This window comes from Bos indicus x Bos taurus, chromosome 5 (genome assembly GCF_003369695.1).
Source record: "Bos indicus x Bos taurus breed Angus x Brahman F1 hybrid chromosome 5, Bos_hybrid_MaternalHap_v2.0, whole genome shotgun sequence".
In the NCBI taxonomy this organism is placed as follows: Eukaryota; Metazoa; Chordata; class Mammalia; order Artiodactyla; family Bovidae; genus Bos; species Bos indicus x Bos taurus.
In genome coordinates, this window is record NC_040080.1 from 59,992,617 (window position 1) to 60,014,843 (window position 22,227).

At 42.3% G+C, this 22,227-nt stretch overlaps 1 protein-coding gene across 2 annotated transcripts in view; it reads right to left on the bottom strand.

Annotated features, from left to right (window-relative positions):
• Nucleotides 1-3,993: 3,993 nt before the first annotated feature.
• The window catches only part of AMDHD1 (amidohydrolase domain containing 1), a 39,009-nt gene continuing 20,775 nt past the window's right edge, over nt 3,994-22,227 (bottom strand). The window contains exons 1-9 of one of the 2 annotated variants that reach the window (XM_027542110.1): nt 18,542-19,623; nt 16,694-16,800; nt 15,051-15,115; nt 12,835-13,112; nt 10,307-10,532; nt 8,363-8,487; nt 6,659-6,752; nt 5,708-5,868; nt 3,994-4,588 (exon numbers count right to left, since the gene is read on the bottom strand). In XM_027542110.1, coding sequence (XP_027397911.1) covers nt 4,501-4,588; nt 5,708-5,868; nt 6,659-6,752; nt 8,363-8,487; nt 10,307-10,532; nt 12,835-13,112; nt 15,051-15,115; nt 16,694-16,800; nt 18,542-18,678 — 1,281 coding nt within the window. In that variant the 5' untranslated portion in view covers nt 18,679-19,623 and the 3' untranslated portion in view covers nt 3,994-4,500. Of the gene's footprint in view, nt 4,589-5,707; nt 5,869-6,658; nt 6,753-8,362; nt 8,488-10,306; nt 10,533-12,834; nt 13,113-15,050; nt 15,116-16,693; nt 16,801-18,541; nt 19,624-22,227 lie in introns of those variants that run through there. The other variant, XM_027542111.1, reaches the window with a different exon arrangement.

A 22,227-nucleotide genomic window follows, 5' to 3' on the forward strand; every position in this document is an offset into this window, starting at 1 on the left:
TTCATATTTCACTGTGCCATTTCGAGAGCTTTCATCCAGACTTCTAGCACCTGATACCTCCTACTCTCTCCACCAAAGGACTTGGTTAAGGTGTCTTTCCAGAGTCCACTCACACAGCACATATCTGACTGTGTTGACTAAAACCAGATTCTTCTTTCTACAACAAAAACTTGTCCTGGTCCTAACCTGTTCAAAAACTTGCAGTGGCTTCCCATGACTTTAAGAATGAAGTTCCAATGAGTGAGCCTGACATGCCAAGTCTCGTGAAACCTGAGTCAACGTTAGAGTCCCAGTATCCCCACTCTAGGAGGACTCAGACCTGCCCCCCTCCTGAACACCCTCATGATCCCCCAACTTGGAGCCTTTCCTTCACATCAAAATCCTTCCAAGCTCCCAAGGATGGCAACGCCCCTTTCCACCCAATCATGACACTGTTTCTTGTTACGTTTTATCTTTACTTCCCCATAAGCATCATCTTTTGACATCACATCCAGTCAGTTCAGTTGCTCAGTCGTGTCCAACTCTTTGCGACCCCATGAACCGCAGCACGCCAGGCCTCCCTGTCCATCACCAACTCCCGGAGTCAACCCAAACCCATGTCCATTGTGTTGGTGATGCCATCCAACCATCACATCCTCTGTCGTCCCCTTCTCCTCCCGCCCTCAATCTTTCCCAGCAACTGGGTCTTTTCAAATGAGTCAGCTCTCCGCATCAGGTGGACAAAGTACTGGAGTTTCAGCTTCAACATCAGTCCTTCCAATGAACCCCCAGGACTGATCTCCTTTAGGATGGACTGGTTGGATCTCCTTGCAGTCCAAGGGACTCTCGAGTCTTCTCCAATACCACAGTTCAAAAGCATCAATTCTTCTGCACTCAGCTTTCTTTATAGTTCAACTCTCACATCCATACATGACCACTGAAAAAACCATAGTCTTGACTAGATGGACTTTTGTTGGCAAAGTAATGTCTCTGCTTTTTATTTATTTTTTTTCTCTGCTTTTTAATATGCTGTCTAGGTTGGTCATAACTTTGCTTCCAAGGAATAAGCATCTTTTAATTTCATGGCTGTAATGACCATCTGCAGTGATGACATTACATTACAGAAATGACATTACATTAAGGAATTCATATGCTCTTTCCAATATGTGGAACAAGTACTTTCTTTAATACTTCATTCCTGGGTTGGCCTGCTGAGTGTATTTTAATAAGTACTTTCCACTATGACCATCTGTATGCTTGTGCAGCCATTCATTACTTCATTCATTGATCACCTCCTATAAACCAGTCACTGTACTAGATTAGGGGAACATGACCAGGCCCTTTCCTCTCCTAACACACAGTTTAAAGAGAAAGACAATTCAGCTGCAATGCTCTAGAGGCACTCACAGAGGAATGGGAGCACGGTGGGCATGGGGAGGGACTAGCTCCGATTTCCCACATTAAGAAGGGAAAGCACTCTAGGTACAGGAAAAGGTGCTGTGAGGTCTGCAGCAGCAAAAGCAAATGGAGGTTTTGAGGCACCATGTGTGGTTAGGGTCTAGACCGCAGCCCTTCTCAGACTCAAGGGGGCAGACAAATCACCTGTGGATTTGTTAAGACCAGATTCTGATTCAGTAGATGTGGAGTGGGGCTGAGGTTCTGCGTTCCTAGCCAGTTTCCATGAGTTGCAAGGGGCTTGTAGGACACTGGTCTGGGAGGAATATGGCAGTTTCAGGTGGACATCCTCTTCTGGTTTCTTTCAAAAAAGGCAAGAATGCTACTTATTTAGAGTTAATGTTTCCTAGAAGGAAAATGGGCTTCCCTAGTGGCTCAGATGGTAAAGAATCTGCCTGCAATATGGGAGACCTGGGCTCGATCCCTGGGTTGGGAAGATCCCCTGGAGAAGGGCATGGCAACCCACTCCAGTATTCTTGCCTGGAGAATCCCCATGGACAGAGGAGTCTGGCGGGCTGCAGACTCCTGGGGTCACAAAGAGTTGGACATGACTGAGCAACTAAGCACACACAGAAGGAAAATAAGAAGTGCTTAACTTGCTTATTCCTAAGTGTAAGGATATACTTCTGCATAGCTTGGATTCTGCTGCTGCTGCTGCTGCTAAGTCACATCAGTCGTGTCCGACTCTGCGCGACCCCAAAGACGGCAGCCCACCAGGCTCCCCCGTCCCTGGAATTATCCAGGCAAGAATACTGGAGTGGGTTGCCATTTCCTTCTCCAGGCTTGGATTCTAGGACAGACCTAATCTTTAGTGTTGGCCTTTCTAGCTATCTCCTGCACCCCAGACTCCCACTGTTAACTAGGAGACCAGTCACAGGCGAGGTATCACCCACAGCAACCATGCGCTTCCCACACCCCCTTTCAGCTACTTCACCAAGCATGTGAGGAGCTGAGCTGCAGAGACTCTGCGCTACTAGCCGGTGATAGCGATGGGCACTGTCACCTTTAGCCTTCTGACAAGGGATCTCTTGATTTGATCTATACTGAATACAGTAAAGACTCATTGATTCAGGCTCTATCCACTTGAAATGGGTGATAACAGCCTTCAACAATATGTGAACCGTGAACTTCCAGATGTTCAAGCTGGTTTTAGAAAAGGCAGAGGAACCAGAGCTCAAATTGCCAACATCCGCTGGATCATTGAAAAAGCAAGAGAGTTCCAGAAAAACATCTATTTCTGCTTTATTGACCATGTCAAAGCCTTTGACCGTGTGGATCACAATAAACTGTGGAAAATTCTGACCTGACACCTGACCTGCCAACTGAGAAATCTGTATGCAGGTCAGGAAGCAACAGTTAGAACTGGACATGGAACAACGGACTGGTTTCAAATAGGAAAAGGAATATGTCAAGGCTGTATATTGTCACCCTGCTTATTTAACATATATGCAGAGTACTTTATGAGAAACGCTGGGCTGGAGGAAGCACAGCTGGAATCAAGAGTGCCGGGAGAAATAGCAATAACCTCAGATATGCAGATGACACCACCCTTATGGCAGAAAGTGAAGAGGAACTAAACAGCCCCTTGATGAGAGTGAAAGAGGAGAGTGAAAAAGTTGGCTTAAAGCTCAACATTCAGAAAACGAAGATCTTGGCATCCGGTCCCATCACTTCATGGGAAATAGATGGGGAAACAGTGGAAACAGTAGCTGACTTTGTTTTTCTGGACTCCAAAATCACTGCAGATGGTGACTGCAGCCATGAAATTAAAAGATGCTTATTCCTTGGAAGCAAAGTTATGACCAACCTAGACAGCATATTAAAAAGTAGAGACATTACTTTGCCAACAAGGGTCCATCTAGTCAAGGCTATGGTTTTTTCAGTGGTCATGTATGGATGTGAGAGTTGAACTATAAAGAAAGCTGAGTGCAGAAGAATTGATGCTTTTGAACTGTGGTATTGGAGAAGACTCTTGAGAGTTCCTTGGACTGCAAGGAGATCCAACCAGTCCATCCTAAAGGAGATCAGTCCTGGGGGTTCATTGGAAGGACTGATGTTGAAGCTGAAACTCCAATACTTTGTCCACCTGATGTGAAGAGCTGACTCATTGGAAAACACCCAGATGCTGGGAAAGATTGAGGGCAGGAGAAGAAGGGGACGACAGAGGATGAGATGGTTGGATGGCATCACTGACTCAATGAACATGGGTTTGGGTTGACTCTGGGAGTTGGTGATGGACAGGGAGGCCTGGCATGCTGTGGTTCATGGGGTCACAAAGAGTCGGACATGATTGAGCGACTGAACTGACTGAACTTACTTGTCTAGTCATTTCTTCCTAAACAGAACATACTTTGATCATGAAGCTGTGATAATTAAGATGATGAAAGCATTTTAAAAGATTTCAAATAAACTCATAAGGCTTTAGAGACACCCATTTATATAATCATCCACTTTTTCTGTATGTAATCCACTTTCTTCTGTAATTTGTTCACTTCCTTAAAAGCTCTAATAGACAACAGAACTGACTGGTTTCTCGTGTTGCTGTAAAGAACAACAATAATAGGGACAGCAAATATTTATTAAGAGCTATAAAATTTTCAGACATTTGTAATTAATGTGAAGAATCAAAAACTTAAAAACAATTTAAAAAAATTGTATTATTGGATTTGATCAAAATACATCCATTACAAGAAGGTCCCTGTACTTGTGTATAAAATGACAAGTCTTGAACTCTGCCATGAAGCTCTACTGTAAGGGTTGAGAAGAAATTAGAAATAGAAGAACACCCTCCCCTCAGAGGACACTAATGAATTAATCTGCAGAATATTTATAACAAACCTTTGTGAAATTAATGTTTGAGACTATCATCACAAATTGTTTACCTGATTATATGTCTATGTGCACATGTTAAAATAAGTGAATCCCTTTGGTTTTTCAACTGGATTAACAAAATATTGAATTATATTTAAGTGACATCATTCTGCTAAACCACTAAGGTATTTTAACTCTTAATATAACTGTATTGACTTATGCAGTCGAAGAGTCTCCTCTTTCCTTATAGATCTATCATTTTTTATAGATGACTTTTCCTTTAGCTATAACATAATCAATTAATTCATGATGGCCTCCAAACTGGTAAATCAAATGCTCCCATCTAGAAAGAAATCAAACATTAATGCATACAAGTCAAAATGATTACTTTTTCAATAAATGTTAATTTCAAAATACATTCTCTAAAAATTTATGTATACTTAGTAGTTAATATTTGGGCTTTTAAAAAAATGACAGAGTACCATGATAATCAGTCTATGATAAATCAAATATTGTTTAATGATATTAAATATCTGATCTTAAAATATTTGGTTCAGTTAAATGATGCATAAATGGTAACATTAGCATTATTTTCCATGAGACAATGGCTTATGATCCTCAAGAGTAGAATTATGGAGCCACCCTCTTTGGTTGAACATGAGGTCCAAGAGCTGGGAGAGACTTGCTAGTGTCCAGACACCACAGAATTCACAACTTTAAGATTTATAACAATAAGACTCAAATTGTTACATTGGAGGTCCACGAGGCAGCAGACTGTGGGTGAATAGTACAAAACCAGAGGCAGAATAACTGAAGCAAAGCTTTTGGGATGCAGTAGGAATGAGAAGTCAGAGAGGTAATGAATTAGAAGCAGGGTGACAAGCTAGAGTTGTGACCTGCATGGCTCAGCGCAAGCAGAAAAGGTCAGAACACAAGAAGAAAAACAAAAACACATGTCAAAGAGCAGCACAAGTCCAAGGTCCAGGTAAACAGAGCAGAAACCCAGAGATCTAGGAAAGATGTAAGACAGGTGAAGAGACCAGAAAAGTCGGTCTACCCTGAAGTTTAGGACCTTGAGGGAGACTTTTTGCTTAGAAAAGGGTGACAATAAGACTGGGTAGCTTCTCTGAGCTTACACAGAGCCTGACACGAATCATCAGTGGAAAAAGGTTTTAACCAAGTCTCCATATGACAGTGGGCATACAATAAAATGGGGCTTCCCCAGTGGCTCAGACAGTAAAGAATCTGCCTGCGATGCAGGAGACCTGGGTTCAATCCCTGGTCAGGAGGATCCCCCGGAGAAGGGAATGGTGACCCACTCCAGTATTCTTGCCTGGAGAATCCCACGGACAGAGGAGTCTGGTGGGCTACAGTCCACGGGGTCGCAAAGAGTTGGATACGACTAAGCTACTAACACTTTTATTTTCATACAATAAAATGGTTTACTTGGGAGAACACTCACCTGGGTGAATTGATGATAATGAGATCTCCCTGCTTGCCAACTTCCAAAGATCCCTGTGTGTGAGATTTTCCCAGGGCATAAGCGGCATTGATGGTGGCAGCGGCCAAGGCCTCGGGCATGGACATTCTCATGTTCACACACGCCAGATGCATGACCATTGGCTAAGACGGGAAGAGAAAAGCATCGGAGAAAAGCAATGAGACAACTGCCACCTAGAACATTTCTCAACAAAGCACAACAAATAATGACAGATAAATGCCCAAGTGGAGCAGGCTGAATTAACATGGGAAAAATTTTAAATTTAAATGTAAAGATTCTTATGCTTTGGGAAAGATTTATTACAGAGATTACTTACCACCCACCCCATATGTATTTAATATTTATTTATTGCTTTTCAAGGGTCTTCCCTGGTGCCTCAGTGGTAAAGAATCCGCCTGTCAATGCAGGAGATTTGGGTTTGATCCCTGGGTCAGGAAGACCCCCTGGAGAAGGAAATGGCAATGCCCTCCAGTATTCCTCCCTGGAAAATTTCATGGACAGAGGAGCCTGGTGGGCTACAGTCCATGGGGTCACAGAAAGAGTCGAACTCGAGCACAAACACTACTTTTCAAGGTCACTTCCTGTCATAGGAAGCTCACCTCCATGTTTACTTACTAAAACTTCTTTGAGATTATTCAGTTCTGAGGGGGAGAATAGGTTATTGTAAAACCACAATGCCTAAGGCTGCATCAAAGCATAATAGACCCTTCTCTCCTCTCCCTAAACCTGGAGGCATTCAAGAGGCACAGAAATACGCAATTATACTGCTGTCTACACATTCTTTTTCTGGTTTCACTGGAAGACATTTTTAGATCTTTGATACATTTTACCAGTTAGTGAAATAGTTTTAAATTATTTATATGCTTGGGAGAAGTTTCAGTCTGCTCAGAAAGGCATGTTAAAAATAATTACCATTGAAAAACAATATGCATTAGGGTTAAAATCGCTGCCCAGGGCGACTATTACTCCTTCATCTAACATTTTCCTGGCTCGAGGTTGCTTCAGTCTAAAGAGAAGGGGGAAGAAAGATATCAGTCTTGAGAAGTGGAAATTTTGAAGAATAGGTGTTCAGAATTGAAGCAGACTTAAGATATACTGGCATGCTGCGGTTCACGGGGTCACAAAGAGTCGGACACTACTTAGCAACTGAATAACAACAATAAGGTATCCAACTCCTCTGTGTTCTGGAAGAAGAAACAGAAATTCAAGATTAAGTGATTAGTGGTGGGATCTAGCATAACCCCAGGACTCCTAATTTTTATCATCCTGCTTTTGAAATCACTTGGGTATGACTAACTTCTTTAATTGGGGATTATCATGACAATCACTACATTGAGAGATTCTTGTGAAGAAGGAAAAGTATAACTGAAAATTGTTTTCAAACATAATACATTTTTTGGAATTCCCAAATATAAACAACAAGGTTTAAATAATGCTTTTAAAGTTAACTTTCATTTTTCAATTTTAAAATTCATATCTCTCCCTCTCCTTTTTGGAAGGTGGGGGTCTCAAACATTTTTGTAGGTTCTTTAAAATTCATCTGAAGGTCCAATAATCTAAGATGTACAATGTTTGTGCTTATTCCTGGACTGGGTATTTCCCTGATCTCCTTGACCAAATACAATTTAGTCTTTAGGACATGGCTCAAAAGTTATGTCAAAGATAAACAAAGCTGGACACTAGTTAATATGGTGAGGAGAGATTTAATTCAGTAATAACTATTGCAAAAGAGAAGAGTCCAGTGTGAACTGAACTTTGTTTTTTGCAGGGTAACTGGATGTTTTAAAAGGATGAATGAAGGACTTCTCTGGTGGCTCAGTGGATGGAAGCCTACCTGCCAATGCAGGGGACACCAGTCCAAGCCCTGGTCTGGCACGATTTCACATGCTGCGGGGCAACTAAGCCTGTGCGTCACAACTTCTGAGCCCGTGTCTAGAGCCCTCAAGCCACAATTACTGAGCCCATGTGCTCCAAATACTAAAGCCCATGCACCTAGAGCCTGTGCTCTGCAACAAGGGGCCTCTCACTGCAACGAGAGGCCTGTGCACTGCAACGAAGAATAGTCCCTGCTTACCGCTAGAAAAAGATTCAATCCACGGAAGGCATATGGCTAAATCCCTGGGGAGATGCCACAAAATATACTTAGACATCACATCTCCTTTTTCCTCTTACTTATAGGAATTATGAGGATAACGGTCCTTACTTGCATCATCTTGGAAAGCAACTCATTTGGATTCAGAATATTCCTACCATCTTATGTGTGTTTTTTAAAGTATAAAGCCTCTTTTCTAATTATAAAAGTAATGTATATTGATTTTTTAATTGGAAAATTCCAGAAATGAGGAAGAAAGTAAAATAAAGCTCCATGCTCCCCAGTAATCCCATTACTCAAATGAAATTTGGGTCTAAGCTCCTTCCTTGGGGTCATTCATTACGAACATCACATCATACATCACACCATACAGTTGGCATCTTCCATGAGCTAAGTTTTCCTGATCTGCATTTTAAAGGGGATCTGTAAGGGTGATGAAGTAATATTTGGGCATCTGGGAAGTCTGTGCCTTTACAGCTTGTACTTGCAGCTAGCTCCTGCGTGGAGGTGGAAAACAACCTCACCTCAGCATGTAGGCCGTGGTGGGCAGGAGAACAGCAGAGCACCTGGCTGACGCCATGGCAGCGATGCCTTCATCACTCACTTCTTCCAAGTGACTGATGGCCTGGGCTCCCAGTTCCACCCCAAGCTAAGCAGAATGGACAGAGAAAGAGAGGTTTCACGCATAGCAACAACAAATCAATAAAGTGCCTGTATACAGTTTTTCCTACAAAAATAAATAATACTCTATTATTGTCAACTACCTCTTGTAAGCACAAGCCTCCAAGTGGGTAAAGGGTTTATGGTGGACATTCATTTGAAAATTTAGCTAGCATGCTACTTCAAAAACTGTTCTTACACACAAATGCTTACCAAGATCTTCAAACATTTGTTAAAATTTTTACGAATCTTATGAATCAGAATAAAACATTGACTAATTCTGGTAGTAAAGTCTGATTGTTAAATATCATAAAAATACAAGAAAGGTACCTGGAATGCCATTGCACTCAGAGAAAACAGATCAGGTGAGAAAACAGACTTCAGGAGTGTGGAATCATTTGTGTAATTTGAAAATATCTTCTTTTTTTTGGCCACACTTCACAGCTTTAGGGGTCTTAATTCCTGGGCCTAACTTGGGCCCCTGGGAGTGGACACGTAGAGACTTAACCACTGGACCACCAGGGAAGTCCCTAGATTATCTTCTTGAACTTGGTTTTCCTCCAGATGAAAAGTTTATGCTAGGTTGTTAGAAGACAACTAAGAAGAGGTAATGCTCAGATAAGAATGTATTAAAGTGGATTATTTCTCAAGAAGAGATAATGCTTGGATAAGAATGTATTAAAGTAGATTATTTCTCAACTTGACAAATTTCGACACATGTGCGCACATGCAAAGTGCCCCCGGCTGAAAGGTGACATGATGAGCATCTCAAGGAAAGAAGACTGATAGCTGCTGGCATTCCACTGTGAGCCAGGGAGGCTGCGATGCCCACACCAGGGCAGGGAAGAAGAGCCCCCCACCAGCATCTGGCTCAGGTAGACGAGCACTGGGATCGGGGCTCTGGGGGCTTGTGGACAGCGCAGACGATGCTCCCCAAGGCAGGTTCCCTTTTGATCTTAGCATCTTCCTCAACTTTTCGAAACTTGATTTGCTCATCCAGGGAATTATCAACTTCTATTGATTTAATTCACATTTAATTCACAGTCACTCTCTACAGCCCAAAGTGTCTTGTTGACCACCCAGTTCTCATTCATTTAACAAATATTTACTTTCTAAAGACCATTTGTACTCTAGGCACTGTGTTAACCTCCAGGAAATAAGGCTGGGTAAGGTTGGACATGACTGAGCAACTAAGCGTGTGCACACACACAGACACACACACACAAGAAGACATGGGTGTGGTCCTCAATGTGTTCATGTCCAGTAGGGATCACAGAGGAGATTTTAAACAGTGGAACAAGGACAGGGAGAGGCTATAACCCACTGTTGGAGAGGTTTGGGAAGGATCCCAGAGAAGTAGTCACTCAGATGAAACCTGGAGGGGATTTTGAATCTCTTCCATGTATGAATAAATGAATCTGGGAAAGACTTAACAATTTGAAAATCATCCTGTCACTATTAAGGCATGCTCCACTAAAATTTGTCCGAATGCTGCCACAGAAAAACTCTTCATGTGAAATTAAGAGACTGTGCTAGGGTGACTTTGAGTGACAATCAAAACAGGTTGTGAATTTAGTAAATGAGATCACAAAGGTATTTTTTTTCCTACTAGTATCACCAGGAGGAAATAATAAAGTAAATGATCAGCAAAAAAGGATTTCAAAGCTCAACCAGACCAACCTGCACATATTTCTAACAAATTTCTCCATTCTCTATCTTTTCAGAAGGTCATTCCTTCCTTTGAACAAACTCACTGAATTTTCCATAGCACGAGTGCTGACAAAAGAAGAGCAAAAGAACAGCCATACCTCAGCAGCCTTCATGGGGTGGAGTTCATCCCCATGGAAGTTAATCTGTAACCCTATATCTTTCCCACTTTGAAGAATTCTTCTGGTGGAATCAAGATCAAAGACACCCTTTTCACAGAACACATCTATATTGTCAACGTGTATTTCCCCATTTCTGCCAAGTTCCTTCAGCCTTGGGAGGTGGTTTTTGATGATGTCATCAGCAGCCTCAGAAGCAGTTTTTCCTCTGAGAGAAGAAAAGGAGATCACCAAAGGCAAGTTAAAAAAAAAAAAAAAATTATTGGAGAAAGGAGTCTTTGGTACTTGGAGAACCTGAGAAACTATAGATATGTGACCCTGAGCCTCAAAAAGGTAAAGAAAGAATCAAAGCTATAACTCAGGACTCTTAACAATTGGGACAAATCTGCCTAACAGAGGTATTGACAAGACTTCTGTATACACTGGCCGTAGAGGCAGCGAGACAGATGGCTCACCCATTCTGGCATACTGGGGTTGCCTTTGGGGAAGTCAGCAAGGCCACCTGGCTGAAAACCTGAATCTTCTTGTCAAGGACACTTAGAGGACATCCTGGATGCTTCCCTGACACCCAACTGTGGGCCCCTGACCTGGGTCCAGCTATCATCCTGACTTTTTCTTCCTCCACAGTTTCTAGAGGCATCTGCCTAAGGAGTTCTGTCTCATCAGACATAGGGGAAGAAGGAGACCTTGAAATTCTAAAATTCCTGGGTAGTTATATCTGAGAATGGGCTGGGCTTTTGGAGTCAGAGAGCCCCAGAGCTCCACCACTTTGCTGGCTGTATAACTTTGGACACATGATGCAGACGTCATGTGGTATCCTCTGGGCCTTTATCTTTGGGGATGAAGAGGAGACCTCACAGGCTCAGTGGCAGATGGAGAATTTTTCTGTAAAACATCAGCCTTGTATTTGGCACACAGAAAACTCTCACTCAGCAAAAACCGCCTGGGTGGGTAGACAGATGTGGACTATGAGGAGACAGGTACTTATATATGTTGTTTCTATTTTTTAGACAACCATATAGGAAAGGTGTTATTTTGCTGATTTACAAATGAACAATTCATGTTCAGAAAAATTAATGATCAAAACTTAAAATCAACCAGTTGGACAGAGCTAAGCTTGATTCAAACCCAGGTCTGAGGTCTCTCCAAAGTCTGAGACTTTTCTACCATGTCACATTGTCTTTTCAATTGAAAATAATAACAAAAAACAGACTATCATAGACAGGATATCCCAGAAGTCTTAGTGCAGTTTCAAGTCTTAATAATTTCAGAAGTATAAATGGTAAATACATACAACAAACATCATTGTAAATATTCAATATTTATGTTTCTTTCTACTTAATTCATTTTGTAAATTTTTCACAATAATTTTCAACGTTAATTTTTTTGGTTCCTCTGATTGAGGATGGTAAACAAATATTAACATTAAAATTTCTATTTTTCAAAGTTCACAAAACTAAATAAGTGTAAAAAATTTAATTAAACCTGAAATGATTTGATTATTAATTTTGAATATTATTTAATTAAATGGGCTACTTAAATAATTAAACCATTTTGGTAAGCCTGCGGCATTTATTATCTAAGTTACCTCATGCCAAGAGTTGACTCATTGGAAAAGACTCTGATGCTGGGAGGGATTGGGGGCAGGAGGAGAAGGGGACGACAGAGGATGAGATGGCTGGATGGCAATCACTGACTCAGACTTGAGTTTGAGTGAACTCTGGGAGTTGGTGATGGACAGGGAGGCCTGGCGTGCTGCAGTTCATGGGGTTGCAAAGAGTTGGACACGACTGAGCGACTGAACTGAACTGAACCACAACTTAAAACTTCACAGGCAACGCCCTGTGAATTCTGCAGTCCTGGATTTCTTTTGGATCTTTTGGTTCTGGAACTGTGGGCCTTCTGAAGTAGTAATTCCAGGACAGACAAGACGCAGGAACAGAAGGGGAGAGAATTCTCTATGGCAAATCCCACACGGGAGAAACTTTTTAGATAAAGAGAAAAGCCGAAAAACACATTTACAACAATAAAACAAAAATGCTTGCTGCTAAACAAGCAAACAGATGAACAACAACAAAAAAACCAGCATGAGTTATCTTGACGTCAGATACCTCTACAGGGTGTTAATCTCTAAGGTGCCTTTGTGATCACTGTCATGGGAAACTACTTAAATGAGTATCTGTCATTTTAAAGGACCTATCAGGGCAATTTCTTTTTGTTGACCAAAAAAAAAAAAAAAAGTTGTGAACGTCTGTTTTTCCTTCACCATGAAGAGACTTGCAAATGGGTGGGTCTGATGGAGACCACCTTCCTAAAACCATGTGTGTGAGATGACTGACCTTTAAAATCAGAACACCTTTCCAAAGGCTCTACTGGTTCCTCTGCAAGAGCTTAACTGCTGGTGCACCTTCACCCCCTGGAGAACACAGCCCCCACTTAGACATCCCCACATGACCCCTTCTGGTTTTCAACTGCCCGAATTAAACTCCAGTCCCTTCTGTTGAGGTTACTTTGGCACGGAGTGGGCTCCGCAGTAGGTGGCCGAGATGCCGATGTCCAACTCCCGCCGGGCGCGCTCAATCACCCGCAGCATCTTGAGCTCCGTCTCCAGGCTGAGGCCGTATCCACTCTTGCACTCCACCAGCGTGGTCCCCGCCCGCATCATGCACCCAAGCCGCTGCTGGAAGGAGCTATACAGCTCCTCCTCAGAGGCCTGGCGGGTGCGCTCCACTGTGAAGTTGATCCCTCCTCCAGCCTGATGAATGTCCATGTATGTGGCTCCTGCCAACTGAACACACAGGCTCACCCTTAGGTCTGGAAAATAAAGGGAGGCTGCAGGCAGGTCTGCAGAACCTATGTCCAGGGATGATATTCAACATGATTGACAACTGATATGGCATAGGCACCATAGCCAATCAGAAAGGATGCTGGGACACACAATTCTAGAAGTCCCTACTCTGCCAGGGTGGTGAGGAGTTGTGGGGGTCAGAGGTGTGCCAGGAAGGGACCAGGGTAGCAGAGATGGGAGACGTGGTAGGGACCTGGGGTCTTAGGGTAGTGACAGTTTACCAACAGGTACAAAAGTATTTCAACAATCCAGTTAGTCCCAGTGCATACCAGCTAATCTCAGTCTACTGCTCAGCACCTATGAGAAGCTTAGGCGATCAGGGGATCCCACTGTCGTTATCTGAGTCTCCACCAAGAGGCCCAGAGCATTTCCACCCCTCAGTATTGGGCCACCTAGAGTTTCAGGCCTCATCTCTGTCACTCAAGAAAATAAAAAGGCTCTTTCTGAGATCCCGCTGAGCTCCTGTTATTCGGAGCTGCAAGGAGGGTGGTGCAGACAAAATGTGCCATCCTGGGGGGCTCCCTTTGCTACACCCTTTCCTTTGTTCTTAATTCTGTCACATTCAAGTTATTGCAAACTAGAGCTTTTAAGGAAAATTCAATGGTTTTATAACAAATTATCTTCAAGGATTTCATGTTCACAAAAACCTGGTGGGTTCGGCCCTTTCTGTATCAGATAATTAGAGAATTGGACTGCAAACCTCTAAATTTTTGGCTCTGAAATTCAATGGTTTAATAAAGTCTTAAAAAACAGCTCTAGATTGTTGAGAAAGGTAGACAATACTTGAATAAAAATTTTTTTTTCCTGAAATCATGCAATTTGGCTGTTAGGATGTACAGTTTTTTAAAAAACAGTGTGAAGAAAAAATATGAAGGAAACTCAATCTGAAAAGGCTACATACTGTAGGATTCCAACCATATGACATTCTGGAAAAAGCAAAACTATGGCAACAGTAAAAAGATCCGCAGTTGCCAGTTTTTAGGAGGAGAGAATAGGCATAGCACAGAGGATTTCGGGGGGGCAGTAAGATTACCCTGTATGATATTACAATAGTGGATGCATGTCAGTAGACATTTCCTCAAACCCAGAGAATGCACAACAGCAAGAGTCAACAGTAACAAGAACTATGGACTCTGGGTGATAATAATGTGCCAGTGTAGGTTCATCCATGCTGACAAATGTACATCTCTGGTCAGGGATGTTGAAACGGAAAAGGCTGTGCTTTGGACAGAAGCTGGGGGCCAGTGGCATATGGGAAATCTCAGAACCTTTAATATAATTGTGCTGTGAACCTAAAACCGCTCTAAAAAAGTCTACTAAAAACAAGCAAATAAAAAGTGTGAAAATGGCTCAAACCAGGGATATGAGAGTTAACTGTGGCTAATTAATGACTTATTAAAAGGACTATAATTTATGTTTCTTAATGTCTAATTTTTCTGTAGGAACAATATAAAGCTTATTTTGTGATTAATAATATATTTTTCCAACTTTGACCCCAATTAGTGGCGATTTTCAAACTGCTTCCTGGAGTCCCTTCAAAGGCTACCAGGGAATGGAATGGGGGAAAAAAAGGGGGAAATTAGTGAGCAAACCAGGTAAAGCTCTATTTTAAAAGGAGCACTTGGCAGCTAAAATATCTTGAAAACTATTATACTTCAAACTATTGATAGCCCTGTGCACAACATAAAGATTTGGCACCAAGTCATAAATTAGTTAACTTTGTAGTAACTTATCTCCATAGTCGAAGCTAGTAAAAAAAAAAATCCATTAAATAGACACATAGACATTTGTTGTAAAGTCTAACAGCCTACAAATTCTAGAAAAAGTTTTGTATATATTTGTGCTTTATTTTGATTTGCCATTGTTTACTACAGTTACCTTCATTGCAAACTCGTGAACTCTTTCGCCAGCCCATACTGGATGTGTGTGTGCATCCACCAAACCTGTAATCAACAAGTCACATCATGTTTAAAGTTATGAAATCAAAAGCACTTGGACAGTAGGCAGACTCTAACATGGTTCTTGGGAAAGCATGATGGTGATAGCCATCTTGGAGGGTGAAGGAGGAAGAATGTGTCTGTGTGGTTCCAAGAAGACTCTCCATGATTGGTCTAGAAGGCTCTAATGGAAGACTGACTCAACATGATGAAAACACAGCTCCTTTTGCCCAATAAATCCATGCTCTCCAAACAAGCTTTTAGAACAGAATGTCAAACCTACTAGTTGAGCAAAACCAAGGACTTTATCACCAAAGAATAATCTAGGTGTGAAAAAGAATAATACAATCCCTACCCTCCACTTTGAGAAGGCAAAATATGAAATCATAAAGATGAATCTTTCTTCAAGAAAGAAATATGTTTTAATTAAAGAGAAACTATAAAGCAACCACTTGGAACTTTTGTTTATGCAGGTACAATTTGGTAAACTATGTCTTTCCAGAGCATTTAAGTTCCTTATGGATTAAATGATTCATTAGTGGCTTTGATTAGAGTAAAACCAAAAGTCCCTATTTGGATTGCTTTCTCTACCACATTCTGTTCTTTCTCCTGAGATTTCACCCTGAGTTTCTCTCCTGACCCCCAAGAGCCAGATAGTAGAAGTTCTGTCAGATATACAGACTACACATTTTTAAGGTATAAACCCTAGCCTCAATGTCTGCACAAAACTCAAAATTTGTGTGAACTTTGTTTCAGATGATTACATAAAAGCCATGATGGAGTGAAGTGTTAGTGCTCAGTCATGTCTGACTCTTTGTGACCTCATGCACTGTAGCCCACCAGGCTCCTCTGTCCATGGGATTTTCCAGGCAAGAATCCTGGAGTGGGTTGCCATTTCCTTTTCCAGGGGATCTTCCCAACCCAGGGATCCAACTCGGGTTTCCTGCATTGGAGGCAGATTCTTTACCATCTGAGCCACCAGGGAAACCATAAAACATGGATAATTTGGGATATGGTGGCTAATAAACTGATTCTGTTGTCAATCACTAAAGATAAAAATGAACTTTGGTGAAGTCTCTAGGGATCTTTGGCTTATGTTTCTTCTGCCTGGAGATGGGTCCTTTGTTTCATACTCTATACAAATTTAGAGTCTATTCTAGAATTAGAGAGAGCAGCTTCCCTATTTGCCTCCCCTATGCAATGGATTAATAAAGTTCTTTGGACAGTTTTTGAATCCAAACCCAACACAGCTGGTTTCTTTTCAGCAGGTGAGTGGAAAGAAGTGGATTGAATGAGTTTGATTCCAATTGGTCCTTTACCTGTTTAGAGATCTTGGGTAAGATATTTCACATGTAAATATCAGTGTTCTAATCTATGATGTGTAGACAATGATACTTACAAGGCAGTTCAGTGTCATTCAACAAGAAAACATGTCTGTAAAGCAGCTAGACATTTACTAGTAGAAATTCAATAAATGGCAGATATTATATTTTCATATATTGTGAGACCTTATTTAAAACAAGGTACTACTATTCCTCTTTATTAAAACTGCTTTCAGGCCTTTATTGCAAAAGGGGTTAATACCTGGCAAGATGCATTTCCCAGAACAGTCAATTCTTTCTTCAAATGTTTCTTCTGAAAACTGTTTTTGGATAGCATCAGCAGGACCGATGGCTTTTATGAAACCATCTCTGAAGAAAAATCAAGAAATTATCACAAAATTTGGAAGAAGTATTGTGAAAAATTTGACCAATGATTTAAACTATGAAATGATTACCAGTAAGTATAATGAAGTTACTTTCAGTCAATCAATATTTACTGTATTTCCTTCTTGAGCTTTTGTCTTTGGAAACTGACTCCAGACACACCAAGGCAAAAAGTCATGTGTAGCAGAGATTGCTAGTTGTTCCCCAAGATCAATGTTTCCTTTTCCCACAGTGCTAGATTCCTAAATTTTAGCTGAAATCTTGACCATCCAGAATAAAGACTTCATTTCTAAGTCTCCCATCAGCCAGGTGAGGCCATGTGACTAAGTTCTAGCCAATAGGATTCTCTTCTCTTCCTACTTCCTACCCGCTGGAATGTAGACACCATAATGAGAGAAGGCACAACCATCTTGGATGATGGAGTGAGTGTGAGCTGAGCAAGAAGGTAGGGGTCTAGATCCTTGGAACTCCATGGAGTATGGCTATCAACTGACCCTAGGTTCCTACATCCATGCAATTCTTATTAACTGATTTTAACAAATTTTTGACCATAACACTGGGAATATTTTTATTCCTTTGTTAATTAAACACACAGAGAGTCCCTAAAAACTGGGCTCTTACACAACCCTAAGCAGCCTCAGATAAGGGATGAAACTTGTGTAATTTCAGTGTCACCGGTTCTTCGATTCAGATGGGAATCCAACCCCTAGGCCCACTCCAAGTCTGCCTTCCAAGCTTCGGCTGTTCTTTTACTCTCAGAAGGTTAAATGAAAATAACTGAAAAATGTCCTGTTTCTGGTGGCTGAATTTTAATATCACCCCAAACTATCACCACATAAAGGGCTTCTGTGGGTTTCAAGTTTTGGGGGTACAGCAGAAGCAGGTGGGAGATACGCTTTGTAAAAATTCAGATCTCAGAACTCCACCCATAGAGATCTTGATTCAAAAGACCTGAGGATAGGTACGGAGTGGGTGGCAGGGACTGGATGAAAGTAATCAAAATGTACAAACTTCCAGTTATAAGATACATAAGTACTAGGGATCTAATGCACAGCACGATAAATATAATGAACACTGCTACATGTTATACATTAAAGTTGTTAAGAGAGTAAGTCCTAAGAGTCCTGGTCACAAAGAAAAAAATTTTTTTTTCTATTTCTTTGACTTTGTATGAAAGGATGGATGCTCACTATACTTACTGGTAATCATTTCACGATGTATGTCAGTCAATTCATTATGCTGTTCACCTTAAATCTACACAGTGCTGTATGCCTATTATATCTCAATAAAACTTGGTGGGGGGGGTAGATCTGAGGATAAGGGGGTGGGGAGGGATCAGAAATCTGTCTTAAAAAAAAAAAAACAAACTCAGGCCATCTGAGGCAGGTGGCTCCTGTCCACACTTCAGGAAGCATTGGAGAGAACCCCTACCCCTTCTGATTGCTGCAATCATATTTTATCAGCAGAGGCGCAATCCTGATGCGGCTCAGTGGGTTGTGCAGCTTGAGAGTGCTTTTCTTTTCCAAGTGAATGACAACCCGAAGCAGCCAAACACGTTAGCAATAGGCGCCTGAAAAGGAGGCGTGCAACCATCTCCCTGGGTGCAGGAAAGCTGTTACCGCCTTTTCCTCCACAGCGCACAAGTTACAGAACGAGTACTTGGCTGACTAGTCCCCCTCAGCAAGCGACCCGCGGCGCCCGCAGCCCAGACGGCGCGGCCACTTACGTGCCCACCACCAGGCTGGCGCCCTCCAGCACCTCCAGGCTGCGCAGCGCGTCCCGGGTTAGGAAGCGCTCGCCGCGGGCGCACACCAGCACCACTTGCCGCGCGTTCTCCAGCAGGAGGCGGTGGCCGCCGGCCATGTCGCCAGGCACCCTGAGTCTAAGGGAGGCTGCTGGGCTTGCGCTGAGCTCAGCCAGCACTGGAGGGGGCAGGTCCGCAGGGGTGTAGCCACCAGTCCCGAGGGCGGGGCGGGGCAGGGGCTCCTCGCCTTGGAGTTTCCTGACTGCCAGGGATGCGGGCCTCCCCTCCACGATCGATCGCGAGGGCAGTGAGAGTACAAAGACAAAAATGCTGATTAGTAATACATGTTATAATGGACTCTCCTCTTTCCTGGTCACTTTGTCACGTTCTGGATAAATGCGGTAGGAATTACTGTCCCTACTTCACAGATGAGAAAACTGCAGCTCAGTGGTGGGAAGGGAGAGAAAGGTGGGCTACGAAGATCACGCGACCTGGCGGAAGGGCGTCACCGAGGACTAGGGTACCCCCAGAGGAGTTAAAATGGGGAGGTGGGGGAAAGAACCTGGGAGGGAGCCCCGGGAAGGGACAGAGTTTGGAGAAACTTCTGCCCAGGGGGGCTGGAGCGGCAGCCTGGGACGCAGGGGCCACCTGCAAAGGGAACCTGGGGATGGGTGGGGGTGGGAGGCGTCGGTGGTGGGGCGTTGCGGGTGGAGTTGCTCCAGGGTCCGCGCGGCCGAGCACGGTGACGGGTGCCTCACACTTTTCGGTTGGCCAGCTGCACTCCCGGATCCCCTACTACCGGAGTGGGAGAGGATAGAGCCGAGACTGCAGAATCGATTGGCGCCTTCACCCAGCTTCCCCTAACCCCTTACTGAAGGATAGGTTGGAAACGCTCCTGGATCCCAACTTGTTGAGGTAAAACTGGTTTCAGCTTGATGTCCCCCATCCCAACTGTACACAACGGGGCCTGCCCTCAATTAGCCACCAAGATTGGAGACCACCTCAAGAATAAGGAGACTTACCTGGTAGCTCAGAGGATAAAGCGTCTGCCTACAATGTGGGAGACCCGGGTTCAATCCCTGGGAGGAAGATCTCCTGGATAAGGAAATGGCAACCCACTCCAATATTCTTACCTGGAAAACCCCATGGACAGAGGATCCTGGGAGGCCACAGTCCATGGGGTCCCAAAGAGTCAGACATCAATGAGCAATTTCATTTTCTTTCACTTTCAAGTAAAAGGAAGATGGTCTGTAATTCTTAGCCACATCTCTTCCTGCCTGTCAGTTGCTGTGAATACACTGGCAGGCACAGGATTTTGAGCTTTCTAAATATTTCGTTTTGTTTATACACTTATTAGAAGCTCTCTGTTAGGCCTTGTAGGACATTCAAAGATAGGAAGGCCCCTTTTCTTCCCAGCAAAGACTTTACAGTCAAAAGGAAGACACTTAATGGATGCAAATAACATATGATCAAAGAAAGCTGAGGCTGGCAAAACCACAAAGTCTAAAAGTCAATTTTGTGTCATTATAAACCATTTATAACAAAGAACAGAAAGCAAGAACTCCTTTAAATGAACACAATAGGTAAGAATATACTTAAGTTTCATATTACGGCCATAAAAAAGAGATCAGTCAGGTAAGAAAGAGAAGGGAAAAATGGGAAAGAATTAAGTAGATAATGTAAATAAGAGACACTAAAGGAGAAGAAAAGAAATCTATAGATTACCCACAGCTCAGACACACAATCACAAACAGAGGTGTCTTTCACAGTTTTAAAAAGAAAAGTATAATATATGCAGAGAAATAATAGAAGTAGAAACAGTGGAAAATAGAGACACATAAAGTCACTAATTTATAGAGAAATGTTAACATTTTGTTTAGAAAATTTCTGCTAAATCAGTTACATTTTGCATTTATAGGCATATTTGCAGATACATGCAATTCTAGGTATAAAGGATGGGATGAAATTATAGGAATATAAAAGCCTTTGGGGTTTGATCAACTTATCTTAATCCCACTTCTGTTACTTATGAACTGTTTGACCTTGGGAGTTTGCTTAATTTCCCTAAGCCTCCCATTTTCTCATCTATATCATGGGGATGATTGTTTCTACTTTATGGACTTACCTGAGCTTTAAATAAGATGGTGTGTAAATCACTTAGCCCAGTGCTTAGCTCTAAAGAAGTAATACTATTATTACTGATTATTACTGTTAGTTTATTTTAATCCTGTTATTTGTCTTGCTGGTCAATTAAAGATTTGATTTCAACCGATAGTCCTTCAAAGCACATACCATGTATTTAAAGCTTACAAGTTCTTTGTAAGTCTAAAAGAAGTTGTCCTTTTTCTTCACGAGGATTTATATCTGTGGGTGAACTGAGTGTATTCGATTACAGTCCACATAGACAACATTGCTAAAAAAGCCCCTGCAAACAAGTTTGCAGAAGTTAAGAAGGTTAAGAGCAGACTTCTCTCCTCCAGTCATTGTTAAATAATTATAGAGGGGTGATGATTACACATTTAGCCTCAAGAAATAACCAGCATCTCTGCAGATCTTTAGTTTACAAAGTACTTTCCACATCATGGGACTCACATTGGCCAGTTTCTTTCCCCTACTCTTCCTTCTTCTGGACCTGCAGTTATTTTTCAGTTTGCAAAAGGTACAGTCAGAAATGTCAACAGAAAAGTCCGTACAAAAGAGCTAGTTTGACGCCAGCAGGGACTCTAAGGTCAAGCTGAAGGTAATTTCCTCATCACCATGCTCTGCTTCTGACCTAATCGAGAGAGGCAGGTCACGGAGCAGGCCAAGGACCTAGTGGCTCCCAGCTTTCTGGTAAATAAAAAAAAGATTGCTTGCGCTGGTGTCTCTACACCATCCAAGGACACAGTTCACAGCCCTTTCTCCGAGTATTTGTCCAAGTGGGAGGGAAGAAGGTGGGAAAAAGTCGAAAGGCATTGGGTCTGAGAGAACCTGTCCAAATCTTCGTTTGCATTTCAGAGACAAAGCTTTCTATCTCCTGATGAAAGAATCTGCAAATCCACTTCCATTGAATTATAGAGAGAATTGTTGAGAAAACCAAACACAAACTGCTTCAAATAACATCTGCTAGATACTGTTATTGGGAATTCATTTAAAGTTGCTCTAGGACTGTAGGTTTAGATATTGTTATGTAAAACCCCACCTCTTTCACAAAGCTTGGAATATTAAGACTCTGTGCTAAGGTGGGTCTCTCTGGGACTCTGTGGACTATAGCCCACCAGGCTTCTCTGTCCACATGTTTCTCCAGGCAAGAATACTGGAGTAGATTGCCATGCTCTCCTTCAGGGGATCTTCCCAACCCAGGGATCAAACCTGCATCATCTCTTATGTCTCCTGCATTGGCAGGTGGGTTCTTTACCAGTAGCGCCACTTGGGAAACCCAATAAGGTAGGTCAGATTCCCCAAATTTGTATCAATATTTGTGGTCTACTCCTCTCAAACAACCTGGTTTCAAGAACTTTAATTCAGGGTTTCTTATGAAAGTGGTTGTCAGTTACCCCTCCTATTCTTTACGAGTACTGTGGTTGTTCATAAGACAGAGTGGACTAGAAAGAAGACAGATCTGGATATCTATTTTGAAGAAAGTATAAGCAATTATTTCCCTATCCGTCTATCATGAGTAAGCACTT